Here is a 27,945-nt window from a genome sequence, read left to right on the forward strand (position 1 = left end):
ATGAAAACACTCTCTGCTATCTCGAGAATTATACCATGTCGGTTAGGACCTCCATATGAACAGGTACTCTGTAAGTATACGTCTGTTGACCTGCAGTCAAGATGCCCATAAACTGATGGGCCAAGAGACGGCAAGATGTATGCATATACTAACTACTTACTCCGTACGGAGTACTCCGTATGTTAGCAGGAATAATGTATATAGGCCAGGGTCTCATGCGACGGGGCTTATACTTGTTCGAGCCATTAATTTATGCAGCTGGCCTGTTCATTCACAGATAATCCCGAGCCAGGCTAGCCAGCCAGAGGACAGAGAAGGATTGACGTGCATGACGGACCCCTGGCAGCGTTGAAAGTCAAGTCAGCAAGCTAACGATGACACCCCCTTGCAGAGAACCGTGATGACCTCGTACTCTGCTGTACTCTGTGCGCTTCCCCGCGATCCTGTGGGTTCTCTGACTCGCCCTGATTGACCACGCCTCATCCCGGTAGATAAGATCGCTCTCTTATACACCGTCCACGTAAAGACGTCACAGAAATGGAGGAGTAAAGTGTTAGAGGGGTTGTGAAACTATCTCATGGAGCTGTTTTGACTGAATTGGAGTTCGTCTTGGACAACTGGGGTATCCCCACACGGAGCCAAGGGAGGAGCCAAAAAAAAAAAAAAAAAGAAAAGCTGAAGCTATGCCCCTGGCAAGAGATAAATTATGCTCGAGCCGTTTACCAGAGAGAGAGAGAGATTGCAGGAGACCTCTATGTCTCTTTAGCAGCGTCGTTAGGGTCCGTTAGCTGACAAGACACGGCCTGTTAGCTGGGACAGCAAGCCATGCAAGATGACGGCTGAATCTGCCTTAACCCAGGGGGGGGGGGGGGGGGGGGGGGGAAATCGGGGAAAGGGCGTCTCTCCCACGCGCTCCGAGCATCCAAGTTTGGATCCGGGCAGGGCCTCGGGCAGCGGAGGTGGCTAAACAGAAAAAAGAAAAGTCGTACATGTCGAGATCCAACAAACAGCGAGGGGCCAAGGGAGGGAGTGGGAAGAGAAAAAGAAGAGGAAAAAGCAATACCGGATTGAAACCAGCAGGATCGATCATTGGGAGATGGCGATGGGAGGCAGAGGCTGGAGCTTTGGCAGCAAGCAGCGAGATTTGGGGCGCGGCATGGGAAGCCTGACAACGTCTGCCGATCTGCAGAGGCCGACCAATTGCCTGTGGCGATGCTTCTGCTGGCTCCCCCGTATAGAATATATAACTACTTAATAGCAGGTAGTCTTTCGGTCTATGAGATGCGCTGTCGTAATATGCTTGTGAAAGGCGTCTCCAAGGTCCAGGGGGGGTAGGCTCGTAGCGCGCAGCCAGAGTTGACACCCTCGTATCTCTCTAACCAACTAGTTACTATTCTATCACCGCAAACATGGAGACCGTCGTACTATGTGGCCGCTGATACCGCGAGACCTTAAGCGCTCCATAGCCTCCTACTTCCCTAGAAGCATCTCGCTGCCCCCTGTCCCTTCGCGAGACACTGTCTATCGCTCCCTTAGTCCCCTTGTGTCCTCCTCTGGCAAGATGTCAAGAGCATTCTGGAGACTGTGTGAACTCCTGGCCCACCAGGGCCAGCAGGAGCTGCCTACTACTTTCCCGCCAGAGACAGAAGAAGAGCTTCAGCGACTATATGACCAAGTGAGCGGCCGCCAGAGAAGCAGAAGTACCGGAGGCGGGGAAAACGAAGTAGGAGCTACGGCAGAAATGGGCAGCAATAGCGGATCCGGCCTTGCTGATGGCAATGCGAACGACGCCTTTGACACTCAAACTCTCAAATCCTCAATATCTAACCTATCCCAAGATAACTCACCCATGTTTTTCGACGACAACTCGGCATCTATTATCAACTTCAAACCAACAGAACCGCTGCGAATAACCTGCCTCACCATAGGCTCTCGCGGTGATGTTCAGCCTTACATCTCGCTCTGCAAGGGCTTGCTAGAAGAAGGGCATAAACCCCGGATAGCAACCCACAAGGAGTTCGAAGGCTGGATAAGAGAGCACGGTATCGACTTTGCACCGATCGATGGCGATCCCGCCGAACTCATGCGAATATGCGTTGACAACGGCATGTTTACATATGCTTTCTTAAAAGAAGCATCTGAAAATTTCCGCGGATGGATAGACGACCTCCTTGCCTCGTCCTGGAAGGGTTGTCAAGACTCTGATGTCCTGATAGAATCACCCAGCGCCATGGCTGGAATTCACGTTGCCGAAGCTTTGGGGATACCATACTTCCGTGCCTTCACTATGCCCTGGACAAAAACAACAGCTTATCCTCATGCCTTTGCTGTCCCAGACCGCAATCTAGGAGGTACTTACAATAAACTAACATACGTCGTTTTTGATACCGTATTTTGGAAGGCTATATCTGGACAAATCAACCGATGGAGAAAGAACCAACTTAATCTCAAACCTACCAGTCTTGACAAGATGCAGCCGGATAAAGTGCCTTTCCTATACAACTTCTCTCCTTCGGTCGTACCTCCTCCCAACGACTATTTAGAATGGGTACGGGTGACTGGCTACTGGTTTTTGGATGCAAAACCTGACTGGACACCACCAGAAGACCTTGTTGCCTTTATTAGCAAGGCAAGAGCCGACAAGAAGAAACTGGTCTACATTGGATTCGGCTCCATCGTCGTCTCTGACCCTGCTGCCATGACAAGAACCGTCATTGATTCTGTCCTGAAGACCGGTGTGCGATGTATTCTGTCCAAAGGCTGGTCCGATAGGCACGGCGATCCACGGAGTTCGCAAATGGAAGTTGATCTCCCTTCAGATATCTATAAAATCGACTCTGCTCCCCATGACTGGCTATTTGCCCAGGTTGATGCCGTTGCTCATCACGGTGGAGCTGGTACCACCGGAGCTAGTCTTCGAGCCGGCGTACCTACGATTGTGAAACCTTTCTTCGGAGATCAGTTCTTCTTCGGCATCCGTGTGCAGGATTTAGGCGTCGGTATTTGCATGAAGAAGCTAAATTCTGCTACCTTTACCAGAGCTCTGTGGGAAGCAACCAATAGCCAGCGCATGATAATAAAAGCAAAGCAAATAGGCCAACGGATACGTCAGGTACGCTTTATCTCTATTGCATATTTTTGGTGTATCCGAAATTAACTAACTCGTACCACAGGAAGATGGCGTTGGCAAAGCTATCCAGTCGATATATCGCGATCTTGAATACGCCAAAACTCTCACTTATCTGCGCCGTTCTGCTGCGGGCAGCCCGTCCAATGAAGGAATTGAAGAGGAGAACAATGGAGATTTCCTAGATGGAATCGAAGAATCCTGGACTTTCGTCGGCGACGATATCTTTGCTAAAGCCCAGGATCCCAGTAGTGACCTTTCCACTATGATGGACGGTGCTGCGGCGGGAACTTTACCTCCTCCAGACGATGACGAAGATGATGTTGCTTGTTAATTCCAGGCGACTAATGAAAACTCCACTACAATACGCTCTAACCGACACACGTTTTTAACGCATATATTATGATTTATGACGTCCTATTTAAAGGTGGGTAGGGTGTGCCAGGGCTTGTTTTCTATCCTTTTCTTTCCTTTCTATTTTTGTTATGTCTTGTTTGACTCCATACCGTTATGCATATGCTTACCTCACGAGCACCACCATATGTCTGCCATTTAATTGCGTATTGTTCTTTTTCCACCGTCATTTTCATGTCTTATTTCGCATCTACACCTTCAGCTACATCTTACGCTTAATTATGCTGCTTTAATATCTCTTACAATGCAGCCTAAGCGCCCTTGTACCTGATACTTCCTTTTTTTCCTGATGCTCTGGTAGCATGTTTTAGATTGGGATTTGGCCAACTTGATCTACTGTGGAGTCAACTTATTTGCTTTAATACGTCCTTCGTTTCTTGCATATTGCTTGTTGGCTTTGCACAGAATTTTGATGCAGCCGCCATGTTGATATTTCTACTCCTGGATTCTCTGCATTTCCTCTTCCTTTCATTTAGAGGTGCGCTCGAGATTTCATTAGAGAGTAATTCAATATTATAACACTGTATTAATTATTTTATCCCTCCTGGATAAATCATGCTCTCTCATTTGACCTGTTTATATGACTTTCCCTTTGCACGATGTCTCGGCTATCAAACAATGTGAATACTCCCACCAGTCACTAGATACCAGACCAATAAGTGTTTGTATATATCAAACTTCTACCCTTGTATCATATTCCCACGTTATACAAAACGGATTAAGGGCTACTAGTTGACAGGAACACAAGCATAGAAACATGCGCTTTTTTTTATACCCATCCAAATCTAACCGTCTGTCCGTATCCGTCCCGTTTCACCTTTTGATTCCTCTTCTTTACCTTCAGCCTTCTCCTTTCGTCTTTGTACTACATCCCAGTTATACACACGGGCCGTTGCAACTTCAAGAGTCTAGAACCAAACAATTAGTTAGTTAGACACCTATATTTTCCGTTCAAACAAAGGAGTAAACTGACCGTAACCTGCTCCCTCAAAAACTCCATATCCTCTTCACAGTTCTTAAAACTTGATTCTGCCGCCTGTAACTTCTCCTCTAGTAGCTGTTCTGCTTCATCGATAGGATATGCAAGCATGACATTTGCTCCAAGCCATAGAAACACCTCGTCCGTGTCATCGGGCAATACAGTCGCATGGGCATACAGCGTATCGTTCATGTCGAATGTAGTTTGGATAGGTTCGTTGGTACCGGCCTGGTAAATAGTATTAGCTATCAGTGTTAAAGAGGTCCTGTATCAAACAGAGCCATTGGACATCATCGTGTCCGCACCTCTCTCCGGGACTTCAGAAACCGGACTGTCTCCAGTGTTTTCCTTATATCTGGGATTTTTTGCTGCAGTCCCTGTGCGCGTCTCTGTGTGTTGACCTCCATAAACTGATATTTCGACACCATCTCCTGGAATGACCGTAGGGTGGGCTCAACATCCGCCCTGGTAGTCACATAGTCGGAAACATTGTCGACGAAGGGAGCGGCGGGGATGCCACGGGGATTCGAGCCCGTGGTAGGGAGTGTTCGCTTTCTGTATAATTCCATATATCAGCTAATGTTCTCACGGTCTCTTTTCCATTCAAGTGGCCGTGAAGACTGAATGTGGGGGAAGGCAGTATACTTTTCTGCTTCTCTCTCTGCCATCGCGATGGGCTTCACGGGTGTTTGGCGGATAAGTTGATGACTCTTGGATATATTTGAGTATCAGCAACTCATAATTCAAAGGTATACGTGCGCCTGTGGATGTGATATGCTATGGTTCAGAGCAGTGGAAGTTGCGGCAGCACTTTTGTCCCTGATAACATTCAATATTCTGGTGGTGGTGGGAAGATCGCCAAAGAGTGACGTCGTTTTTTGGATCCGTCGAAAACCAACACGGCGATGTCAACAACTTCGCTCGAAGGACTTGCACTACTATATATATACATCTAGCTGGTATTTCGGGTTCAAACAGGGTCTATACAGAATATAGATGAGCTACACCTTTGCTTAAGCCATAATGGTGCTATTGACAGCTACACCAGCCATCATCTCCGCGATCAAAGCTCTTCCCTTGACAGCACGCGAGGAACTTTCTTTAGCTGAAACTCCCATCTTAAACGATCCTATATCCCATGAGCAGTTGATATCAATTGCACGGAGGCTCTCTTCTCATCCATCGAGGTCAACAAATACAGATGAAGAAGATGATGTCGCGGAAACGGTTGATTCTCTGACTTGCGAAGGCAGCAAGTATACGTTGAACAGCCTGCTCCGTGGAACGAAGCTCTACATTCCTCCTCCACCCCCGAAACCTGCACAAGTGAGTGACTTCCACATAGTATTTCATCTGATTATGTTGTCTAACAGACCTGCTTTAGAGTCCAGAGTACCTTGCCCTGAAAGCGAAGCTGTTGGCAGAAGCAGAACAAAACCAATACAATTCCCTCCTCCATCCTCTCTCTCCATCCGAATTGAAACGTCAGCCTGCTGCGATATTTGCTTCTCCCTCGAGTCGGATACATGATGGAGCTAAACAGTCCGTTCTTATGGAAAATGACGAATCCGACCCTATCACCCCTTCATTGGTGCTGAACATTCTCGTCTCTATACTATTTACTGGATTCGCGACTTACTGGGGTCTGTCTAATTTCCGAATACCAAAGCTGTCTACGTTACTGCCTTGGTCAGGACATCCTAGCTCCCCAAGCAGCGATCCTCACTCCCATTATTATTATCCTCACGCCCCTTCTTCGCAACCTTTTCGGGTGTTCGTCTCTCTATTTGTTGGGATATTGGTTGGCGTTGCTGAAGTGGTGGTTTATGCCTCTTACCTCCGAAAAGTAGCCACTGCAAAGGCAAAAGAGAAGGCCAAAGTTGAGAAGAAGGTGTTTATTGGGTTAGTTGAAGATCCACCTCATGATAAGAACCAGGTCCCAGCAAAAGTATCTACATCCGTTTCGTTCAAGGATGGTGAGAAAGAGGAGATATGGGGTAAAGGTGTCAACGGTGGAGCTCGAAGGAGAGTCCGTGACAAATGGAGGGAGAAAGAGAACAAGTTGGAGCAGGAGTAAAGGTAAGTTATTGTCAAATAGTGCCCGAACATTGCACAAATCAATAGAGTGATTTTTAATGTTTAAAACCCATAGACAGAAGGAAGATTTGAAGCATTACATATCTCCTTGATTGGTGTTAACATGGGTAACCATTTGAATTGCATACATGTATTATTCAGGGGCAAATTCGAGGACGTCTAGGCATATAATCTTGGCTTGATCAAATTCGGACACCGCTGCACGTTCCGTGAAAACCCTCAGACCGAGTAAATACCTTCCGGCCTCTCAACCAGGTCTCCCTTACGATACCCTTCATGGTTTTCCCCTGGTACGGGGAACATTTGTTTCTGAACAGCATGGTGCTTGGTTCGACCACCCACTCCGCCTTGTCATCAAAAACGCACACATCACCATCATAGCCGACAGCCAAGGAGCCTTTTAGCTTATCGCATGATACCTGTGCAGCAGTATTGCTGCAGCACCACCGAGCGATCTCCTCTAAGAATGGTTTTCCCGCAGGAGTAAAATCACCCTTATATCGCCTTTGTATTTCAGTCCATAGGATGGGCAGCCCAAGACCCACGGAAGATATACCTCCCCAAGCTTCCATAAAATCACCGGATTTTACTTCCCCTGTGTTCCCAGGGATATGGCTGGGAAGCATCTTCAAATTTGGCGTACAAGGCGAGTGGTCGGAAACCACTGTTTTTATAACCCCATCCGAGGAATGGCGAAGTAGTTCGTCCCAAAGCTGGTCTTGATTGGCTTTTCCACGGACTGGAGGACAACATTTGAACCTCGTATCACCATCTTGGATATCTTCCGCAGCTAGAGACAGGTAATGGAAGCATGTTTCTGCAGTGATCTTTGCTCCTTTCCCACGAGCCTCGCGCAGCATAGGGATTGATTCGACAGCAGACAAATGTACAATATGCAAAGGCAAATCTGGTGCAACGTAAGAGAGTGATAGGATTTCCTGTACTGCAGTGGTTTCAAGCTTGGGAGGTCGGGATGATAGGAAAGTTGAATATGATGTTGGAGACTTGAATGTACTGCATCCTCCATGCCCCTGATCTTCTGGGTTCCCTGGGCTTTCCATCTCAGCGTGGAACATGAGAACAGTCTTCTCGTTTGCTAATTCCTCCATTGCAGATTTGATATCTCCTGAGGAAACAGCCGGGAACTCCTCCACCTATCAGAAGTTTAGCAACAGTGTTTTGACCCTCGAGCATAATTCTAGCGATACATACACCACTGTCAATCAAAAACCCCTTAAATCCCTTTACATTACTCATTACCAAGGATTTCAACTCAGAGGCGTTGTTCGGCACTAGCCCTCCATAGAAGGCATAGTCAACCCAACATTGGCCCTCTGCTGCTTTGACCTTTTCCTCCAGCCATGGAACTGTCGTCGTTGGAGGGATGGAATTCAACGGCATATCAATGACGGTAGTCACACCACCAAAAGCCGCTGCTTGAGTGCCCGTATAGAATCCTTCCCACTCTGTTCGCCCAGGTTCATTTAGATGCACATGCGCATCGACAAGTCCCGGCATAAGAACCCATGGAGAATAATCCTTATATGAGATATTTTGGCCTTTAAATTCAGATTCAGGAAGAACAGTCTTGGAGACAGAAGTTATTTTGCCTGTTGCAACTGAAATGACAATAGTAGCCGGAGTAAGTATGCCCGAGATTATTGCCCTTGAGGAGACCATGACCACTACTTCGGCCTCCCCTGGTTTCTGTGATGAATCCTTAGACTCCATAGTGAATTAAAAAGAAAATAGACACTACTATGCTCCAAAACAGAATTACAACAGGTTTTCTCTAGAAAACCCCCTGAAACTGTCTTCGTATGAGTACACTCTTTCCACTGTAGGATGGACGTTGATTTATAGATGGTGGGAAGGTTAAAGTAAATGCACGTGACGCATGGCCCGCGGCAGACGGACAGCGGAGCTCGCCGCCCATATAAGTGGAGACAAAAAGGATATAAAATAGACAATTTGTTTCTAAACATCGGCTGGTAAATCTAGGAATCTGTGTATAGTAAATTTTAATGGGGAATCACGTTTCACAACTCGTCCTTGCTCGTATCCTCCGGTTCTGTCTCTTTGGCTTCATGTTGGGTATGATCCGACTCAGTGTCTTTTGCGCCGACTGTCCGTGCCAGCTGTGCGATCTCTTCATCATAAACAGTCCATTCAGGTACTTGTCTTCTTGCCCTGTCGAGCTTTGGTTCCTTGGTCATTGGGTTATTGCAGAGGTCGATCGTTTTGGCGGTCTTGAGAGACTCGTCAGAACACCATGTCTCGCACCAAAGCCAGTCCTGGGGAAGACTCTTGATAGGAATAGAATGCTGCATGTGGTTTGGTAGGTCTTGGTCAAGGTTAGATAAACTTTCTGGATCAGCAGATAGAGATTGGTATTGTCCTCTAAGCCTATCACCAGCGGCGATAGCACGGAAGCGGTTCAGGTCAACAACATAAAGCGCAGAAATGTGGTACGGTCGACCACGCAAGAAACGTTTCCAGTATCCTTGGTTCCAGAACCGGAAGCCTTCGATCTCGGTCCGGGAGTCACACATTGGCGTGAAGCCATATGGAGCTCCCTCTAGATCGAGAGAAACGAGATCGTACATGTCAGTACGGACAATTTGGTCTGCATCCACGAAAATAACCTTGTCTAATGACAAGGGGAAAAGCACATCAAGGAAGAGGATCTTGTAACCCCAAATCTCTCTCTGTTTTTCACGCTGTGGGCGGAGCCAATGTGGCCATTTATATGTAACCATCTCATAAGAAAATCCGTACTTTTCAGCCAAGTGAGGGACAAATGTCTTAAATGAAGGTGAGAGGAATTGCTCAATGAACCAGAATTTGACAGAATGTTTCGTATGCTTCGTCACAGATAGCATCATGATGTTCAGCATTCGCTCGTACAAATGGCCACTGGCAACTGAGAAAATGTTAATGTCCGCATGTTTCTCCTTTCGCGTCTTTGATACACCGGAGAAAACACCAGATGCGAAATCAAGCCCCTGGGAGAGAAGATTTTTTGCTGAACCTTGTTTCTTAGATCCATCCTCGAGAACGTCATCCGATTCGTGGCCAGATTTGCGAGACAAACGAGGGAAGAGGGTCTTTCCTTGGAATGACAGTAGCGAGACTTCGTTGTTATCGTCACCCGGCTTAGGGCTGTAACCCATGCCACCAACACTATCGAGATTGAAAATGTTATCGCTTCTACCCGGCTTCAATGTTATCTGCCAGTGCCCTGGTTGTGCCTTAAACTGGAAATAGCCGAGATTTGCCATGATAATGGTATCAGTAAAATGAGGGTCCCTTTCGGTTCCTAGAAGTAGCTGGACACCTCTCGGAGGCTTGTTCTTAGACATGTCGCGGGAATGGCCCTCAATCAAGATATGTTCAAGCTCGTAAATGGCATCAACATTGGTGCCTTCTTTTAGAGAACTCAACTTTATATTATCTAGATCATGGACTGAGTCTTTAGGGGCCACAAGCCATGACGGCGGAACATCCATGCCGAGGTTCAGTAATGCTTCCTGGGGAACCCCATGGAAGGAAGCACCAGGTCGATTTAGTGAGCCATCGTCACGGAACGATGGTGCAGGTTCAAGGACATGTCTGTAAAACCTTTTCACAGGTAGTTCCTTAATGGTCTCTAGGGGAGTCAAGAATATCCGTAGAGAGACACCGTGGAGCTGGGACAAAACTTTCAAGATGGGAATCCACCGCTGAGCAACTTCTGTTGCGGGGTCTAATGTCGCAACGATGTTGATCAAGGGAGCTTCTGAGTTCGATACGGTAATTGCTGAATGCTTGGTGACCCAGCTATTGAAAATTTCAGTGCGGATCATCGGGGGTCTTTGGAAAGTTCCTTCCGGGATATCTGAAATTGTCGAGAGTGCTACCATGGATGTGAGTCTTGCAAAGGCAAGGTGATCACGGATTTTATCGGTTTCTTTTAGTGACTCGAGGGCTATTACCACAGGAGTAAGGCGCTTGGAACGTTCATACTGCAGTGCCAATTCCAGATCCTGAGTGTCCAAGATTGTTGTCTGGTTGAGGGGTCCAATCAATCTTCCATTCAAAATAACATGCATGCCATTCCCGTCCGCTCCTAGCTCAGTTATCACTGGCTGGATAGTCGAGTAAAACTTCTGTGCATCGGCTGAGGTCCTCTTGCTCTCCGTTTCCTTGTCAAGCAAAGCGTCGATGGCATCTATTTCCAAATCACGTCCATCGTCAAGGAGTTTATGCAGCTCAGTAGACAGGCCTGGCCCATTTTCTGGCATCGACGGCTTGTGCAGTATCAAAACCTCCACCTCTGGATTTGCTTTATGGAAAGCAACCGCGTTAGCCAATTGCTTTGCGCCATGTTCATCATCTAGATCGATAACAAGTGCCAGTTGGGCCCATTTATCTATGCCAGAATCGCCCTTCCCTGGTATTCGTGGAATGTTCTCAAAAGCTTCCTTATATTTCGAATAAGCATTGTTTATGCTTTTCACGGTTATGTCACTGGGGTCGTCGGGGATAACCAATGTGTTGAATTTTGGAGACGCTTCTTCCAGGTAAAAGCTGGGAAGCCAAACGTCTCCCTGGTAGTCCCCTTCATAAATACGCCGCTGCAAACCCTGCACATCTTTGAACAACCTGTCGATTAGGAAGTGCATCCATCGCTCGTCACGCTCAATGGGGATAGCGTTGGCATATACAGGAGGATTCTCTCTGTCGATAGCTAATCTCTTGAGATAGCCTCTAGACTTTTGTATCAAGGCATCGAGTTCAGTAGATTTCAGCACATCTTCAAACAAGATTACTGACTGATCATCTTTCGGCTCCTTGTCTTTGATAGCTGTTTCAAAATCAACTTTGCTGGGTAGATTGAATTTCTGAGATGAGTATATCTAAAGTAAGTAAGTTAGCACCTCTGCGCATGTGGTGATTACATAGCTTGACGAAGACAAACCTCGGTAAAGTAACTAAACACAGACTCAAGTCCGTAAGTTTTATTCAAATGATAAGCAATCTTCGCCTGCTCCTTAGAGAGCTCACTAAGCTGGGTTGGAACCAATCCGAATCTAATAGGAACATTGTTCAGAACAAAAGCTTGTATCTCCTCGACAAAGAGAGTAATGTCTTCCTTATTTGCCAGATCCAAAGGAACAATGACGTTGTGAACATCGCGACGGAGTTCATGGAACTGGCCAGGATATGTTGGTTGCAGAAGCTATATTATTTTATAAGCACTCGGTCTTGAAGGAGTTTAGAATAGCTGATTCAACTTACTGTGATGATATCGTCTGACCAATCTTTATATCGAGAATCCTTTTCTAGATCATTGAGCCAGATGATAACTCCCCCTCCCTCAATATCATCTCGATAGTCGTACCTCTGGCTTCCGTGTACTTTCTGGGCCATTGTGATGGCTGGATGAGACAAAAGCTTGACGGCTTCTTGTACTTGCAACCCAAGTTCATTAAGCGAGTTCATTAGTTTCCGCTCCTGCCTTAGATGGGCTAGAAGGGAAAAAGCATCGATGTTTTGAGGAGACATTTGAACACCGTTGATCCACATAGTGTTTATACCTGGCTGCAATCCATTTTTCCTATTTTCCTCATATTCAGCGAGAAATTCTGAGGTTGCATTGACGCCAGCAATTGTCTTTGAGTGCCTAGGGAAATCATCAGATAGTTTGATGAGGGTATCGAATGGGTCATCACTATTCATGACAAAACTCGCAGCATTCAATCCAAGAGTTGACACTTCGGATGACGAAAGAGGTTCAAGGTCAGCAGTAGGGCTGTCAGAGAGTCCGTCAACTGCCAATGTTGGCTTTGAGTCAAGGGGAGCCTCCTTAGAGTCGCTTTTTCCTGAAGCCCGATCATCAATCATGATGTAATCGGTACGCTTGAGAGAAAGTTCTACTCCATAACCACTGACGAAAAGAGGCGTTGCTGATCTAGACGCAGCCGTCGATGGCCGGTAACGAACCCTGTAAGACATCTCGCCATCTCTGGCTCTTCTGCTGACTGCCTTGTGGAACTCGCTGAATAAAGGCGAGGTTATATCGGCATATAAAACTAGCGATTGCTGGTTTTCCTCATCTTCGGCGTTTGGAGCAGCCAACACACGATCGAAAGGAAGCAGTTTCTCAAGTGACCTAGAAGCAACAGCAGTTAGCAGCGTTTCAAACCATCCCACTATTCTTCTCGCTCGCTTTTCCAACAAATCAACGACTCACGCACTCGTCCCTTCCAGCAATTAAAGGCTGCTGGGCATGCTCTAAAGTAGGCGAACAATACTGAGATCCGTCATAATGCGCCCAAACCTGACACACAGCATCCTGCGCCGCCATCAACGAATTCTCAACGGAGGAGTTATAATATTGGTAATGAGCCTGGATTCGCGGCGCAGTGGATCGAATCGACAATGCAAACTTGAATGATGACAAGGCAACGGGATCCGTAATATGGCCATCTTCGCTGAGCACCTGAATGAATTGTTCGTAGAGGTCTTTCTCGGTGGTGGCATCCACGAATCTACCATCGGCAATGCGATCGAGAAGGGGAAAATAGGAAGTCGAGTTCTCTTCGGCCGCTGTTTCTCTGATACTCACATGTCAGTAAGGGAATGGCTAATGGTGGTTAGGTGGCTTACAGGAGTTCCACGAGGTAAGGAGCTGAATTGAATGAAGCGCTCAAGGCAACGTTGACAGACGGATTGGCCTGAGATACGTTTGGAAGAAGCGCAAGGCCAGCTAAAAGCAGACTCAACGGCCGTATGGACCATGAAACTATGGTCGACATTATTACTGAGTCGTTGGGGCCGCAGCTTGTGGGCGCAAGTGATAGGTGGTGGGATGGGCCTAGATGGCGGAACTGCTGAAGTAGGGCGCCTGGAAGCTTCAGATTCTATATTTCTCCTGCAAATGCATATTCTAGAAGAAACACAGAGCCACCAAGCCTTTCTAACAGGGCTCACAAGACGAATTGGCAGTGCCTGTCTGGTGTTGGATATTTTATTAGTTGGCCGTTGCTGATGTTTCCAGCCTTCTGGCCAGATTTCGTGTTTTATACCCTAATTGGGTCGACCAAAACGATGACATCAACGTAAACAAGCAGCGAGTTAATCCATAACTAGTAAATAAATTTATGAAGAAATTAGCATTGAATAATTAATTATATTATTAGAATACAAATACGTATGGCAGCACCTCATAGATGTATTAATTACTAATGAAGCGACTTTAGCGATTAACGATTAACAGTAACAGTAACACTTTTTCGATCGATCGCTCAGGAGAAGGTAAACAGAGTACAGTCGGTCAGAGTCAAGCGTACATCCAGTGGTAGAAAGGCAAGAAGAGAAAGACACACAGGAGTGACCAAACATCCAGCTCAAGATGGGGCAAAACAGCAGAGGCTATGAGAGCCAGAGCCTGAACAGATACAAGAATGGAATCCTCCAATAGGGGCCTATTGCCTGCAAACAATTGTTGTTGGTCGGGAATGGAAATTTGAGAATTTGGTTAACCTGTGGGCCAGCGAAGAGGGTATTTGATTGTTGGACCATTTGTCGGTTGAGGAAGTCAGGTCAAATCAATCGCGAGAGATGGTAGTAAATATTTTTTTAAAAAAAACACAAGAACCCTGTAATCTCCGAGCGCCGTTTGTGTGAAAGACAAGGAGAATGGAAACAAAAAGCAAGAAGCCGGTCCTCTTTCATTCATGGCCTGATAAAGAGAATCGTTCTGAGTCGTTGTGGTGGACATCTGGAAAAGAGGAAGACAGAGAGAGAGGAGAATAGGAAACTGGTTCCAGATAGTAGTCTGGTGGCTTGCGAAATTCAGTGGTTGCAGAATATCTCGGCTGTTGAAAGTCTGCCAGGTCGAAAACAAAAAAGAAACGAAAGGAAAGGATCCATTGTTGTCACGGAAAATTATGTATGCGAATGGGGTATCGTTGAAGTTATCCGGGAAGGTGAAAAAGAAAAAGAGGATGAGTGGCGGAGATATGACACGTAGAGAAATTCGTGAAATTCGTTCAAAAGGGCCGAGAGCTGTACGAAGCAGTAGTCTCTCTCCTCATTTTCACTCAGCTGCTTGTCTGAGCTTGTGTGCATTTTTTGCCTCCCATTGTTTTCTCTGTTGCTTGAACTTGTCTGGGTCAAAGGTAGGCTCGTCACTCAGGGACAGACCACGCATGGTTTCCCTTAGGAGGCCAGACGACTTGATCTTCTTGACGGTGTTTGGTCGTTTAGGTTCCTTGGCTGCATCTCTTAGATCGCCGCGAGATTTTAGTTTCTTGATTTCCCGAGCGATTTTTTCTAGAGTAGATCCATTTGTGCCCTTGAGCTGCTGGCTTTGAGCTGGTGGTGTGGAGGGCTTTGTAAGGTTTTTAGAACTGCTAGAGGAGCTTCCACTTGTCGAGGGGCGTTCAGAAGAGGTGAAGCTAATTCCGGAGTCGACTTTTCGTCCTTTGCGCTGTCCCTCAGAGGATTCTGCAAAGTGTTGGCAACCGGTGACTTCGGAGCATTCGTTAATCATGCTGTTAGCCAAGTCAAGGTACTTATCAATCATGCATCTAGCAACTGGCCAACCAGTCTTATCCTCTGGTCGTTTGTCTTGTTCAATGACATGTTTTAATACCTGCACACCCTTTTTCTCAAAGGAGCAGATATAGTCATAGAATCGCATTCGATGATCTAGCAGTAGCTTCCCATTGAGATGTGGGGTTGGTGGTCTGGAATCCAGTGGAGGAAATAGAGTGTTCAACAAGGCAATGCAATTGTATCTGTTAAACGGAGTAAGAAGCATCTCGTTCACTAGCGCCTGTACCTTGTTAGCAGTGTGATAAAGAAAAAATATAACAACCAATAATAATGAAAATGCATATCAGCTAATACATACCCAATATCGGATGCGGAGGTACACTTGAGTGTAGAGGGCAATGACGTTTCTCTCGTTTTCTTGGATTTTGTTAAGCCAGGCCAAGACACCAGGGTACCGTCTGGAGAGCTCCTGTCTCTCGCTTTCGGTTCCAGTAAGGCCCAATCTGTCAAAGGCGTTAACAACTTCTCTCTTGCGGCGGTTTTCCAAGTCTCGGAGATAGTCTAGCGCAGTCAAGGCCTGTGGAAAATCTACCTCCTCTAGTACAGGGGGAAAAGACCGTCGAACGAAAGAGGTGATGAAGCTTGGCGGAAGAGAGGCTGGCTGTGATGGCAGCTGGGCTATCTGGGCCATCATCTGGGCTTTGAATCGAGCAGCGGTATCTGACATGGAAGAGTCGGCAGATCCGTGTTTCTCATGACGCGAAGAGGGTGCAGAACCGGTTGGAGATGGAGCTGTGCTAGCCTTCGAAAAAGCAGAGCCATTCAAGGTGGGAGACACGCTGGATAGGTCCGTCATTCGGGGTGAAGAGTTGAGCGTGTACATGGTGCGTAGAGGGATCTCGTAGCTCCCGGGATATGCCAGAAGGTGCTCCAGTATCCACGGCAGAGCAGCACCCTCGCTGCCGCTGGGGGCAGAGCTCGAGTTTTGGCTGTTCATGACGTACATACAGCTTGTAGAGAGGTATAATTATTTGAAGTCGGAAGTCCTTTGCCAGTAGAGAGAGATAGAGAGAGGGGGGAGGGGGAGAGGAAGAGAGAGGAAGTAAATAAGGAGCCACGCGAGCCGGGTTAAAAACGAGAGCGTGAACCGGGTTGATCTCCCTGCTGCCGTGAAAGAGATGGCTTGTTTCTGGCGTTTGTCAACAGCAGACAGGCGCGCGCTGTCTCTTGTCTCCTGTGCCTCTGTCTTGTCTGGATGTATGTATGTGGTGCTGTGCGTGTTGACAGGAAGTTGTTTTTCTTTTTTCGGAGGTTGGTGGTGGTTATTTGTTTACTTGGTTCGCTTGTGCTCGCTCTAAACCAGTCATCCTCTTACTCCATCCAACAACAACAGCAGCGCCGCAACCCACACGAACCAAGAACCAGGAAGACGAAGGCTGACCGAAGCTTGGAAGACAGCGAGGGGAAATGGTCAATAGTAGAGGTATGTATGAAAAAGAAATGACGAAAAAGGTCAGCGGACGACCCGATCCAGGCCGATATCAACTGCTAACAAGGAAGACGACGAGATGAATCCGGCTCGAGATATACGAAGAGAACGAAAGCAACCAGAAAGAGAAAAAGGGAAATGAAAAATCAATAGTCAAACCAGCGACTCCTCTAAATGTCCTTCTCTTTTTCTTTTCTTCTTGCTTCCCTGGACATCAATGACGCGGAAGAGCAGAGCGGAGGAGAGGAGAAAAAAGAGAAGGAGACAGAAAATCACGACGGCAGAAGGGAGACGACAGGCAAGATAAAAGGCGAGTAAACTACTATGAGATCGAGTCGTCACATTCACTGTCCCACCCCCCGAGACATCTAGATCCACTGCTAATTAACAAGCGCTGTAAGATATATATTATTTTTCTTTTACCTGCAGGACGAAAGGGTACGTGGAGACCACGAAACCCCAGGGCGCCACACTTTACTCCGTACTTAACTATATAGATCGGATCCTCCCTTATTATTTTTCGATAACAAACTTAGCTTTCCCAACGGGCTGGCTCGTTAGTCGAAACATCCTGGGGGAACCATCTGCCTTCAAGAACGCCGATGAAATGCTGAGAGCGCACATCATCTTTTTTGCCTGCGGATGGAGACAAAATACGGAGTACGGAGTAGTTACGAAGGGCTTCCTCAGAAAAGGGGAGTGAAGACTTTCAACATGCAGGAACTCGCCCTCCTCCTTCGCCCTCTGTATGTGGGTTGGAGGATGTATCCTCTTTTTTTTTTTTTTTTTTTTTTTTTTTTTTTTTTTTTTTTTTTTTTTTTTTTTTTTCCTTTTACAGGTACGTAAGTACTCTCGCCTCGTCTGCACTACTTTATGTAACTACGATGTAGGACGTGAGACCTGTTGGAAAAGGTTACTTTCCTTTTCTGCTTTATGCAGTCACTATGCATCTATCCCAGTCTCCGTGGCCGGCCCAGTGCGATTTTTGCAGTTGGTCAGTTGTTTTTTTCATTTGCATCCTGAGGGCCCCTTCTTTTCCTTTCCGCTCCATTATTGACCTCCTTACATGCTTAAATGGTCGACCCCGAACCCTTGGAGGGATGTTATATTAACACCATGCTGTCGACTTCTACGAAATACGTATACGATATCAGATAAAGCTATCCTTGGAAATTTCAGGACTTGGTCTATACTCAGATAGATATATTTTAACCGTCTTTTTAAACCTCCATCGGCGGTTCAGGGATCCTCGCCCGTCTGTACCGAGCGAAATATACCATCATTAAAGTTGGGAAAATCTCAATTTTTCACGATATTATGGGCCTCTCTTTTGCCCTTATGAGCGACTTACCCCTGGAAGTATGCGTACAAAGTAACATCCCTGACCTGCAGGTCAACCGCGTCTCTGCTGCACACAGTTGTCCGCCCGCAATTCGGTACAACAGTGGTTCGTCGGAAGGAAGGATACTTTTTCCTTCCCTTTGATCAAATTAGCCCGATGGGCTGCTGTGGCTTCACTTTTGCCCGTGAGGCTACGGGTGCGAAAAGAATACAAACAGCCATTTCGAGAATTACACCAGAGCCCACAGCACCTGGCAAACAGCGCCTCGTACCCAACCAGTCACCACAGCGAGAAGCCGTCAGTGGGCATAAGTATGGACTAATGGTACGCTCGATCCTGTTGTCCGTCTTGGCGTCTGCATCTTGCGGGTAGTCCGATATAGCCTGCGAGAGAGGAGGGTTCTCATATCAGATGCGTACGGAGTATCCGTGGACTTCAATTATATTCCGTTATGGCCAGTCACATCAGCCAGGGCTTTCCTGTAGCCTGACAGGCAAGGGTCACTTCCTAGTTGCAGGTCGACAGGCTCCTCCTCCACCTCATAACAAAGGCGATTCTCAAGATACGAACGAGACCGTCGTTATACTTTCTGCTCAAGCCCCCCGTTAAGAAAGATGAGCTCTCAGTTTTTTTTTTTATTCATTCTTTATTTTTTATTTATTTATTTTTTTTTTTTTTCTCTTTTGCCCTCGTCTTATTTTGTTTTGGCCATGGGAACGGGATTGTAAAGCTCCGCGCCCAATAATACGGTACAACGGGTCCCAAGAAAAGAGTCGAGCAGAGAAAAGCAAGGCGGGCAAAAGAGTCGATTGCGAATCACAGCAGCAGGAGGCCAGAAAAGAAGCGTGGGCTCTGAACTTTAGCTGAAGAAGGAAAAACAAGATATGGGCCAAAAAAAAAAAAAAAAAAAAAAAAAAAAAAAAAAAAAAAAAAAAAAAAAAAAAAACCAAAAATGTGCCAGATCAGATTTGTGACAGGCCATCATCGCCATCTCCACAGCCTCCGTGGCGGCTTGATTTAGTGTTGACCAACCGCCTTAAACACGCTTCTTCAGCCCATCCCTCTCAATAATGGCAATAATACAGACAACAGGCCGAGACTGAAGGCATATTTATAACATTTTACAGGTCGCTTAGACGGTTATGCAGCATGCTGCACCCGGCCATGCTCCTTATATGCTTATATCTACTCCGTCCTGCCAGTTGGAAGAGAAGGGGGAAAGAAAGGGAGTGAAAGACAAGGAGCCCGTAGGCGTAACGAACCCTGGTCGAATGGCTTCCACCATTGTCTCTCCCTTTCTGCTTCAACTCCTTGACTGGAGTCTAGATTTTTAGCCTCTTTCGCCAACGGTTTCTCACATTCAGACCCATGTCCTCGCTCTCGAGGTGTAAGCGAAAAACGGCCTTTGGGTTTGAACGCACAGAGCTCGATGTAGTATTTGATCAAACGGCTAATCAACATCGGGCAAGCTCAGCGTCTCGGCTTCACGCTAGAACACCTCCACGGCACGCCGTGGAAAGGATAAGACACCAGCCATCCCCGCCTGATCAACCCGAGCGAAGACGATCAGTGACGGCCAACTGGCGAATGAACGGCACGAATGCCCTTATGGAGAGGCCTCAAACGGATCTCATGCTCCGGGCATCAAACGTCAATCGACTGATCGGGAGATCCAAGAGTGGGAATGCCTTTCTCTTTCGAGAAGAGATAGCATCTTCTCCTCCTATTACTTTCAATCACCATCCTGGAATACGCAAGCAAGGCAAGGGGGGGCTCCCAGAAATCATCCACACATCCACATCCACACAGCCATAATCCACACCCACGCAGGCAGGGAATGTGGGCTGGCTGGGCGGAACTAAGATGTGTGTGTGTGAGTGTGTTTTGTTTGTGAGAAAGCGATCTCCCTAAAAAAAAAAGGAGTCCACACGCCCATCCAAGTTCCTGCACCCCGACTTGAAAGCATATAAAAGCTGGCTGCTATTGTCCGACCCCCCCATCCCCCCTTCTCTCCCTCCTGTGTGGCGATCACGTTTATGTTCACGTTCTCTGACTGCCTTTTTCAATAGCGTCTTTGACTACTTCCGGCTGTCCCATGGGAGGGTGCTCAGATAGTTAGCTGGTAAGATGAAATTAAAGCAAAAGGCTCTTCCCTGTTCGATTCGTCCTCGCTGGTGAGAAGTAAGCGACCAAGAGCCTATCAGTCGAATTGCATAAGATTATACGCGAAGGATGATGACGGCTCCGTTCACGCTTGATCAGCCAGACAGCGTGGACAAGCCAGTATCAAGCTGGCTAGCGAGTTGACGAGCTGAAGCTGCACATCACCAGTAGTGTCATGTCGAGACAAGCCACCGCTTCCAGAGAATGCAGAGAAGCTCGTCCCACGGCCACAGCCAGCTCTCGTCCGGGATACGGAGTATGGCATTATCGAATAGTGTACGGAGTACGGAGTATATCCATGTTCATGGCTGGATCTCGTCCATTTCCCCGTATACATGAAATACCTTCCTTTTGTAGGCCCGTACTTCTTCTATACGCCGGCGTAATGTCAACGTGCAGCGTCCAGACTCGCTGTTTGTTATTCTTATTATTAGGTAATCGTCATTTGCACATGAAGAATCTATCACGTGACTTTACCCACTTTCGGACTTCCCGTGACTTGTCTTTTTCTTCGGCCTTTGCAGAAAGCGAAGGAGGAAAAACCCTTCGAGGACGAGACGTGATCTTCATCCCGCAGGAGATCCAAAGACACCAGGTATAGTTGTGGCATTGGGATAGCTGCTCTGTACGGAGTACCTACAGAGAAGAGGGCGACTGGAAGACCTGCATCGGAAAAGGCGCCCGCTCGTGGAAATGGAGGCTGGACCTCGTAGTTTTGGTAGGTCCAAGGACAAGCCACCGCATCCCAGTGCAGTTCATCCGGCCATTCACACTCTGGCAATAATACGGGATAACTCTCGTTTCTTTTTTCCCTGTCCTCTCTCCTCTTCGTCATTATTTGGTTGACCAAATATCGAGCTACATATGCAGTTCATCACTGACATGTCCAAATCTTAGTGACCCTTGATGTGTTCACATCAGAAAGGTTGATATTACCTCGATAGCTTCGCATTTTTTTTTCAACCCCATCTCTCAACTGGATACGAAGAACCGGCTTTTTGGATCCGGAGATGAGGGTAGATCTCTGTCGAATCAATAAAACACTCAACAACACCCATTTCTCCTGCTGCAAGCCCATATTACACTGCGTTTTTTTATTGCTATCTCTAGATGTCTAACGCTTTTCATCTCTTGTTCATGGCAGATATGATGGAAGCCCACTTGCGGTGGTGCGGCTGAAGAAGGATGATCCCCTCTCACAGGAGCGGAAGATGCAGATTGCCATAGAATTCGGATATAATAATACCGCATTCTTACACGAACCAGTGTACCTGGAGAAAATTGGCAAGAATGTTCGGAAATTGGAACTGTTTGGTGCGACCAAAGCGCATAAGCCTTTGGCCTTTGAGGCTATCCTAGGTGTTGCGTTATACATATTTCAGGAGAACCCTCTTGACTCGACAACACCAGTACCTGCTCCGCGTGGGGGCACAGAAGCAGAGAAATCCGCATCAGCTGCCTTTTTGGAATGCTTTATCCAGTACAATGAGCTGGTCTTCCGCGCCGAATATGATCCACTACGTCAGGTTGGCGTTCTTCTGATGCCGCACAACGTCCACATCCACGGTCGAGAAACAAGAAAAGATGAGATACTGGCAATACAGCCAAGCCTCTCTAATGTCGAGGATGTGAAGAAGATGAAGGCATCGTACCCAATCTTGTCGATCGCCACGGGAGTGACCTACACATTGGTGGATTTCACCAACAGCCCTAACCTTCTGAACCTTCTCGAAGCCGGTGAACCGCCGACTCCCGAACTTGATACGAGTTGGAAACAAAGAGCCGTTGACGAGTCAGTTGTTAGTCGCCACTATGGTGCCGTCTATTTTGTCCAGGACGAAGCCGACTTCACAGAGGAGCCCTACATCACCAGTCTTCAGGTGCGGGTAATCCAAGATGGTGTTGAACAGACTGCTACTGCTGGCGCATGTTCCACTCTTGCGGCATACTTGGCGCTGCAGAAGGGAGGAAATAACTCAAGCCATGCATTTGCAATGAAGCAAACCACCACAACGGGCCGATCGAGCCAACTCTGCCTCCAGATCGGGCTGGATGAGAATGGGACAAGCGTTAAGCGTATCGTTCTCTCTGGACGTTGTACTTTGATCAGTCAAGGAACCTTGATGTAAAACGGGCAAAAAAGAAAAATTACATGCAGAGTACTTCTTCTGGCCACATATACACATAACCCTGCCTTTATCCATGTATATGTCGTTTCTCCATCTTATGTACCTGTGCGTCTGCTTCTGTGACGGCTACTACTCCTTGCTCTTCTCCAGGACCACCGCTTTTCCTCATCTAGTATTTCTAAGCATAGCTATACGGACTCGTTCATTCCAGGGGGGATCATAATTACTGTAGTTATCGCATATTGATCAGCAGATTTGCAAAAAGCAATGCTATACTCCCCACATACATGTACCCTTACATATCCCGAAGGCAAACCCGCAGCCTCCCGCTCATCATTTACTCCATAACCTGTACAGGAGACAGAACAGAGAGAAGTAAGGCTGATACCCCCAGCAAATCCATCCTCCTTGCATTCGGTCTTTGGATACGGAGTACTCCGTACCAATTCTGAATAATGAATGCTCAGAATTATATTTACAATTTATTTCATACTAAGTTTCGCTTGAGTCCTAGTACCGATACTTAGTTCATACACGGGCAGTTACAATAAGAATCTATATTATTGATTCATTAACAGGGGTTTCAAGGACGTCATTATTGCATGCCAGAGCTATAGAACCCATATAGAACCATAATACTCCTGGTACTGGTGGTACTTTGAAACCTAAGGCTCAGGAACGTTGCACCCTAAACTAGTGAGCATCTCATACGGGGTACACTTGCATGTATAGTTCGACTGGGGAATAGATTATACTTTAAGCCAATGCCGATATGCAACTGTTCAAGTGAGGGGTGTTCAATCTCTTGGAGTATCTTGTCTCTTGCTTGGTTGCGCATGCAGCGATTCTGATATTAACACCCATGGTACGCTTTGTCATAGTCCAGTGCTCATTCAATAGCCCCTTTACACAGTCTGCACGGCGCTCTGTTGATCATAATACGTTGGGAAAAACAATGTCAGAACCGCTGCCGATCGACGAAACTTCGTATCCTCCGTCTTTGAGGGCCTGAACACTGCAACAAGTTCTGTCATCGCCCTCAAACAAAGATGAAACATGGCAACTTTCGACTCCTTTTTTTTCTAAAACTTCTCTAGAGCGCCCAGGAGTTCACGTGATTTTAGTTATCGATAAGCCAGAGATAGTGAAAAAAGTGAACGCGACGTTTTGCCGGCATCAGCTCCGGCTTCTTCTTCTTCTTCTTCTTTTTTTTTTTTTTCAATTATTTTTTATTTTAACAATACTTACAACGCTTTGAGTTATTATCGATCAAACGGTCCGTGTTGCAGATCTGATTTACTGCACTTTAATTATACCTCCAGCTCAATATACTGTTGCTGAGGCCATCGGTCAAGGCGTTCGGCGCTGGGTTCATCTAGATCACCATGACATCAACCATCCTCCCTGGGGACATACTTCAATTATCACAGCCCAATGCTCCTAAATTAGGGCCGAACCTCCATCTACTTACATCACAGGCCAAAGCACAGGAGTCGCAGGAGCCGACCTCACAAATAATCGCAGCCTCGCAGGCGGGGCTTCTTGCATCCGACAACAAGCGGAATGCAACAACTTCAATCCTCCCGTTTCCCAGTACACGCTATATACCATGCCAGAATGACCTGATAATTGCCCAGATACACCACTCGAGTCCTGATTTCTTTCACTGCATAATATCTCCTAACTCGCCACATGCATTCCTCGGTCAACTCGCCTTTGAAGGAGCAACAAAGAAAACAAGGCCGCAGCTTAAGGCTGGCGAGCTAGTTTATGCACGTATTCTATCTGTGGGCGTGGGTGCAGGCGGAGAGGTCGAACTTACTTGCGTCAACCCTGCTACCGGAAAGGCAGAGCCTGATGGCCTTGGGCCGTTGAATGGTGGGATGATGTTTGATGTTTCCACACTGTTTGCATCTAGGTTGATGATGACTGGTCCGGAAAGGAAAGATGGCGCTGGACCCGGCGGTGTTATTGTGTTGGAAGAGTTGGGGAGGAAATTTGAAAGTTATGGTGGGTTTGAAATTGCTGTGGGGAGGAATGGGAAAGTCTGGGTTGACAGCTCTGCAGAGGGTGACGTTGGGGTTATGATGGTGGTGGCTATTGGGAGGTGTCTGAGAGAGACGGATGAGAAGAGGCTGGATTTTGTGGAACAGAAGAAACTGGTTTTGCGGGTGCTGAAGGAGATGGGGGTAGGGAAATGAAATGAATGAATTCCACACTCGAGTAGACACCCTTGCCCCCCGAATGAGTGCTTGCATTGCTGCGTAGCTTTGGACTTAGTCCACGGACATTCTCTAGACTAACATCATATCCAAATGATTTAATGTCCTTCTGGGCTTTTTACCATGAAGTATAGTAGCATAACACAGCGTATAACCCCACTACATGATGAGGCTGTGCTGGAGCTCAATCATTTTCGCTAGAAAATATCATATTGGTCTTATTATTCCCGAGACATTTGAAGTGACCCCCGTTGTGTCCAAAAACGATTATATATATCCATATTCATAATAAACTCCATCATTCCAATGAACCGTATCCCATCAAGGTGTTGGGCGTGAATATCCACGTAAAGTAATGAGAACATATCCACCTTAATCAACCCCCGAAAGTACGAGACGCACCCATATCGCCTTCTGGGTCTCTCATTGCTGCTGCACTAAATTGGTGTCCAATCCATATTTTTGCACACCAGGCAGTGATCAGGGCATCAATAAATCGATCATCCATATCACAAACAATGTGGAACACAGGCCTCACATTAGAACCACCAGGTATACAGACGGTCTCAATGGCAACAAGAGATTGGTTTGCATCTTCCCATTGCAGCGTTTCTTGCTTTTCCGGGCTATGTCTGGGTCTTATGCGAAATATCAGATCGTCCGTCTGTCCGTTTAAACGCAGCCGAAAGAGCTCCCATCCTCTCTTAATGATGCCGCGAGACATACGTAGACACAAAGCAGCGGACAGGCAACTCTTTCTTTTCCCTGTTATCTCAACGGAAGAAGAAAATATAGGTTGTGAGAAATCATATATGTGTTTTTCTCTTACATTCCCGTGCTGGGCTGTGTTCCTGTTGGGACAAAGACGGGAAATTCCGATTTTCCTGTATCCAGCATCTAGCTCGTGAGTTAGCTCGTACAGGGCCGTTGTTGGAGGGACGACCGGATAGATCAGATTGCCATCGAGGGTTAAAGGTGATAGTTCTGGCCGGCCCAGCGGAGGTGGAGCAGGTGTTTGTGCTGATTCTCCGTACGAAGGGGGCGGAGTGTGAACATTCGACATATTGGTAGATTGCTGTAGATGGGTTATAAGATGATCATATTATAGAGTCGAGGTATTCGTGGAGCTCAAACCATACGGCAGCATCGGGATATCCTGAGGCTGAGCAAACTAAAATGCTGTGATAGTCGCCACACAAGTTGAGACACGCGTTCGTCCGTAATAACGACCGAAGCAAAACGAGGCCGGGTTAGGATGTAGTAAACGCTTGTTATATACACATAGATGTAATTTTTGAGTATCTGGTTTGTTATGGCGGCTGGTGCTCGCGTGTTGCTTTGATATTGAGAAGGCTCAGATCTTGTGACATCATCCACACTTCAGCTCATGCCAAGACAACTACACGTTCAAGATATTGTGTCCTTTCTTAGGCCCAACTAATACGATTGATACTCCGCGAGCATAGATGATGAGCAGCTCAGCTGCATATATCCAATGTCATTCAAAGCATCCAACATAAGACTGTTAACGTGGGAAGGCCCGATCTGATATCTTACTTCTGTAGAGTACTTCTCAAAGCCGCCTTGCCATGCCTGCTGGGTGTGGCAGAAGTACTTCAGCATTCAACAGGCTGTGGCCTTCAGTTAAATGTTTGCTGGCCAGCTAGATCCACTGACTGATTGTCAAATTAACCTGGCACCTAAATATGCGCGGAGGAATGACCAGGGTGATATTCGATGCGATATTACCTGCCCCATAGCGCATACAGGTCTCAGTCCATCGTTATCGTGATTTCTACCATGTTCACCCAGCGAGTTCTAGAGTCGGGTAGATCAGATAAATCTCCGTTATCAGGTTTGCTGTTGTTCTTTCCCTGCTTCTTTTCAGCATCCGCCTTGGATGTAACATCTTCTTGGTCGTCAATTTGTTGGGCGTCGCCCATAAGCTGCTTTTCAGCTTCTATCACCTCAACTCGAACAATATCGTCTACCACCATGACTGTCCCAGTCTTCACCTTGGTGGTAAACCCATCCTTTTTGTCAAACCACTTTCCCACTTCCATGGCCTTGTCAATGGCACGCCCCGTCGCCTTGATAAAGACTGGCTCTTTTCGTAACGCCTCCGAAGCATTTTTAAGCTGTGTAAGCTTGTCCTTGCCAGACTTCTTCTTATTCCCCAGGCAAATACTCTGTGTAGCACGTTTTTCGGCTTCCCTCAGCAATTTTTGGACGCGTTTCGCAATGCTCATAAACGGAGACTTGGTTGAGACATAAACGACCTTGGGTACATTGGCTCCTGCATAAGGGGATGCAGCTGGGGGGTGAGGAATTGGTCGTTTCTCAATTCGCGCATCTGTGCAGGAACGGTTAGATCTTGTCGTGAGAGCTGGAGTAATAACGCAAGGTTGAAAGCCCCTAGCTAGGATACTGTACTTTTAGGGATTTTGAGCAGATCCTTGTTCTTTCTTTCAAAAACAAGCTCCGGCTCGGGTTTCAGTTTTGCCATGGTCAGTATCAGGGTGGCATCTCGCAGGCAAACTTATCACCCAGTCATGCTGTGCTGTCGTGGAGCAAAGTCCTTTGCCGCGAAGAAAGAGAGAGGTGCCCTCTGAGTTTGCTTTTGCTGATGATGTCATTTTATTGGATTATAGTAGGATTTTATTATTGGCTTATATTTTTTATAATTGCTTATCATTGGTCACTTATGTAAATAAGCATAAACCACATAATGTCGTTTATTGGCTTCCGGGACGGGCCAGAATCGTATCAACCAGCCAATAGAATCGGCATATTCTCGCGACGCGCACTCTTTCGAGGCTGAAATAAATACTGAAGAAAAAAAAAATCAGGAGAGATGGAATATCACAAATCAATGAATAAGTTTGGCGCATTTTGGTCGCAGATGGTTCTGTGATTTTGAGTCTCTATTTCGAACATATTTGTATATCCTACTATAAACCCCACGGGCAAGAGGAGGTAGCACCGAACAACCATTGGATTAGTAGTCTCCATTAGTTGATACCCCTTGGAACGAAAGCATCATGTCGAACAAGAAGAACGAGGATCAGGATATGAGCAGAAGAGACGAGAAATTCAGACCTGCATCCCAGTACCGGGCTCGCGGCGATAGCGGCAGCATGGGTGGGATCTTATCACAGCTTGAGAACAGCCCTGGTGCGGCTGTTCTCGCCTACTGCTTCTCTTCGATCAGTATGACAGTTGTGAACAAGTATGTCGTTTCGGGCTCATCCTGGAATTTGAACTTCCTTTATCTAGCTATCCAGGTATATTCGTTATTTCCATTTGTACTCCAGATATTTTCTATCAATATTCTACGCTAACATATATTCACTAGTCCGTGCTTTGCACCGCTGCGATTTTAGTCTTAAAGCAAGCGGGATTTATCCCTAACCTCGTTGCTTTAGAAAGTTCTAAGGTC

The 27,945-nt window shown here is 46.7% G+C and overlaps 12 protein-coding genes across 12 annotated transcripts; 6 read left to right on the forward strand and 6 right to left on the reverse strand.

Moving 5' to 3' along the window:
- Positions 1–1,561: 1,561 nt before the first annotated feature.
- Positions 1,562–3,461, forward strand: ARB_03416 (UDP-glucose,sterol transferase, putative; the record flags this gene model as incomplete). Its single annotated transcript, XM_003010668.1, has 2 exons — positions 1,562–3,112; positions 3,174–3,461. The coding sequence occupies 2 exons, from the start codon at positions 1,562–1,564 to the stop codon at positions 3,459–3,461; spliced, it is 1,839 nt and encodes a 612-aa protein (XP_003010714.1).
- An 865-nt stretch (positions 3,462–4,326) lies between these two features.
- Positions 4,327–5,089, reverse strand: ARB_03417 (prefoldin subunit 3; the record flags this gene model as incomplete). Its single annotated transcript, XM_003010669.1, has 3 exons — positions 4,327–4,449; positions 4,515–4,748; positions 4,826–5,089. The coding sequence occupies 3 exons, from the start codon at positions 5,087–5,089 to the stop codon at positions 4,327–4,329; spliced, it is 621 nt and encodes a 206-aa protein (XP_003010715.1).
- Positions 5,090–5,543: 454 nt separating this feature from the next.
- Positions 5,544–6,597, forward strand: ARB_03418 (uncharacterized protein; the record flags this gene model as incomplete). Its single annotated transcript, XM_003010670.1, has 2 exons — positions 5,544–5,846; positions 5,905–6,597. 2 exons carry the CDS (start codon positions 5,544–5,546, stop codon positions 6,595–6,597), a joined length of 996 nt encoding a protein of 331 aa, XP_003010716.1.
- Positions 6,598–6,799: 202 nt separating this feature from the next.
- Positions 6,800–8,348, reverse strand: ARB_03419 (uncharacterized protein; the record flags this gene model as incomplete). Its single annotated transcript, XM_003010671.1, has 2 exons — positions 6,800–7,771; positions 7,830–8,348. 2 exons carry the CDS (start codon positions 8,346–8,348, stop codon positions 6,800–6,802), a joined length of 1,491 nt encoding a protein of 496 aa, XP_003010717.1.
- A 308-nt stretch (positions 8,349–8,656) lies between these two features.
- Positions 8,657–13,417, reverse strand: ARB_03420 (uncharacterized protein; the record flags this gene model as incomplete). The annotated part of the gene is made up of 5 exons (XM_003010672.1): positions 8,657–11,515; positions 11,578–11,838; positions 11,898–12,771; positions 12,857–13,216; positions 13,269–13,417. 5 exons carry the CDS (start codon positions 13,415–13,417, stop codon positions 8,657–8,659), a joined length of 4,503 nt encoding a protein of 1,500 aa, XP_003010718.1.
- Positions 13,418–14,700: 1,283 nt separating this feature from the next.
- ARB_03421 (uncharacterized protein) lies at positions 14,701–16,158 on the reverse strand (the record flags this gene model as incomplete). The annotated part of the gene is made up of 2 exons (XM_003010673.1): positions 14,701–15,441; positions 15,520–16,158. The coding sequence occupies 2 exons, from the start codon at positions 16,156–16,158 to the stop codon at positions 14,701–14,703; spliced, it is 1,380 nt and encodes a 459-aa protein (XP_003010719.1).
- Positions 16,159–16,824: 666 nt separating this feature from the next.
- ARB_03422 (uncharacterized protein) lies at positions 16,825–16,968 on the forward strand (the record flags this gene model as incomplete). The annotated part of the gene is made up of 1 exon (XM_003010674.1): positions 16,825–16,968. The coding sequence occupies one exon, from the start codon at positions 16,825–16,827 to the stop codon at positions 16,966–16,968; it is 144 nt and encodes a 47-aa protein (XP_003010720.1).
- A 4,398-nt stretch (positions 16,969–21,366) lies between these two features.
- ARB_03423 (uncharacterized protein) lies at positions 21,367–22,284 on the forward strand (the record flags this gene model as incomplete). Its single annotated transcript, XM_003010675.1, has 1 exon — positions 21,367–22,284. The coding sequence occupies one exon, from the start codon at positions 21,367–21,369 to the stop codon at positions 22,282–22,284; it is 918 nt and encodes a 305-aa protein (XP_003010721.1).
- Positions 22,285–23,669: 1,385 nt separating this feature from the next.
- On the forward strand, positions 23,670–24,485 carry ARB_03424 (uncharacterized protein; the record flags this gene model as incomplete). Its single annotated transcript, XM_003010676.1, has 1 exon — positions 23,670–24,485. One exon carries the CDS (start codon positions 23,670–23,672, stop codon positions 24,483–24,485), a length of 816 nt encoding a protein of 271 aa, XP_003010722.1.
- Positions 24,486–24,882: 397 nt separating this feature from the next.
- Positions 24,883–25,569, reverse strand: ARB_03425 (uncharacterized protein; the record flags this gene model as incomplete). Its single annotated transcript, XM_003010677.1, has 1 exon — positions 24,883–25,569. One exon carries the CDS (start codon positions 25,567–25,569, stop codon positions 24,883–24,885), a length of 687 nt encoding a protein of 228 aa, XP_003010723.1.
- A 709-nt stretch (positions 25,570–26,278) lies between these two features.
- On the reverse strand, positions 26,279–27,012 carry ARB_03426 (uncharacterized protein; the record flags this gene model as incomplete). The annotated part of the gene is made up of 2 exons (XM_003010678.1): positions 26,279–26,859; positions 26,940–27,012. The coding sequence occupies 2 exons, from the start codon at positions 27,010–27,012 to the stop codon at positions 26,279–26,281; spliced, it is 654 nt and encodes a 217-aa protein (XP_003010724.1).
- Positions 27,013–27,547: 535 nt separating this feature from the next.
- ARB_03427 (uncharacterized protein) lies at positions 27,548–27,847 on the forward strand (the record flags this gene model as incomplete). Its single annotated transcript, XM_003010679.1, has 1 exon — positions 27,548–27,847. One exon carries the CDS (start codon positions 27,548–27,550, stop codon positions 27,845–27,847), a length of 300 nt encoding a protein of 99 aa, XP_003010725.1.
- Positions 27,848–27,945: the final 98 nt, after the last annotated feature.

This window comes from Trichophyton benhamiae (assembly GCF_000151125.1).
Source record: "Trichophyton benhamiae CBS 112371 chromosome Unknown contix01456_5.r1.exp, whole genome shotgun sequence".
NCBI classification, from domain to species: Eukaryota; Fungi; Ascomycota; class Eurotiomycetes; order Onygenales; family Arthrodermataceae; genus Trichophyton; species Trichophyton benhamiae.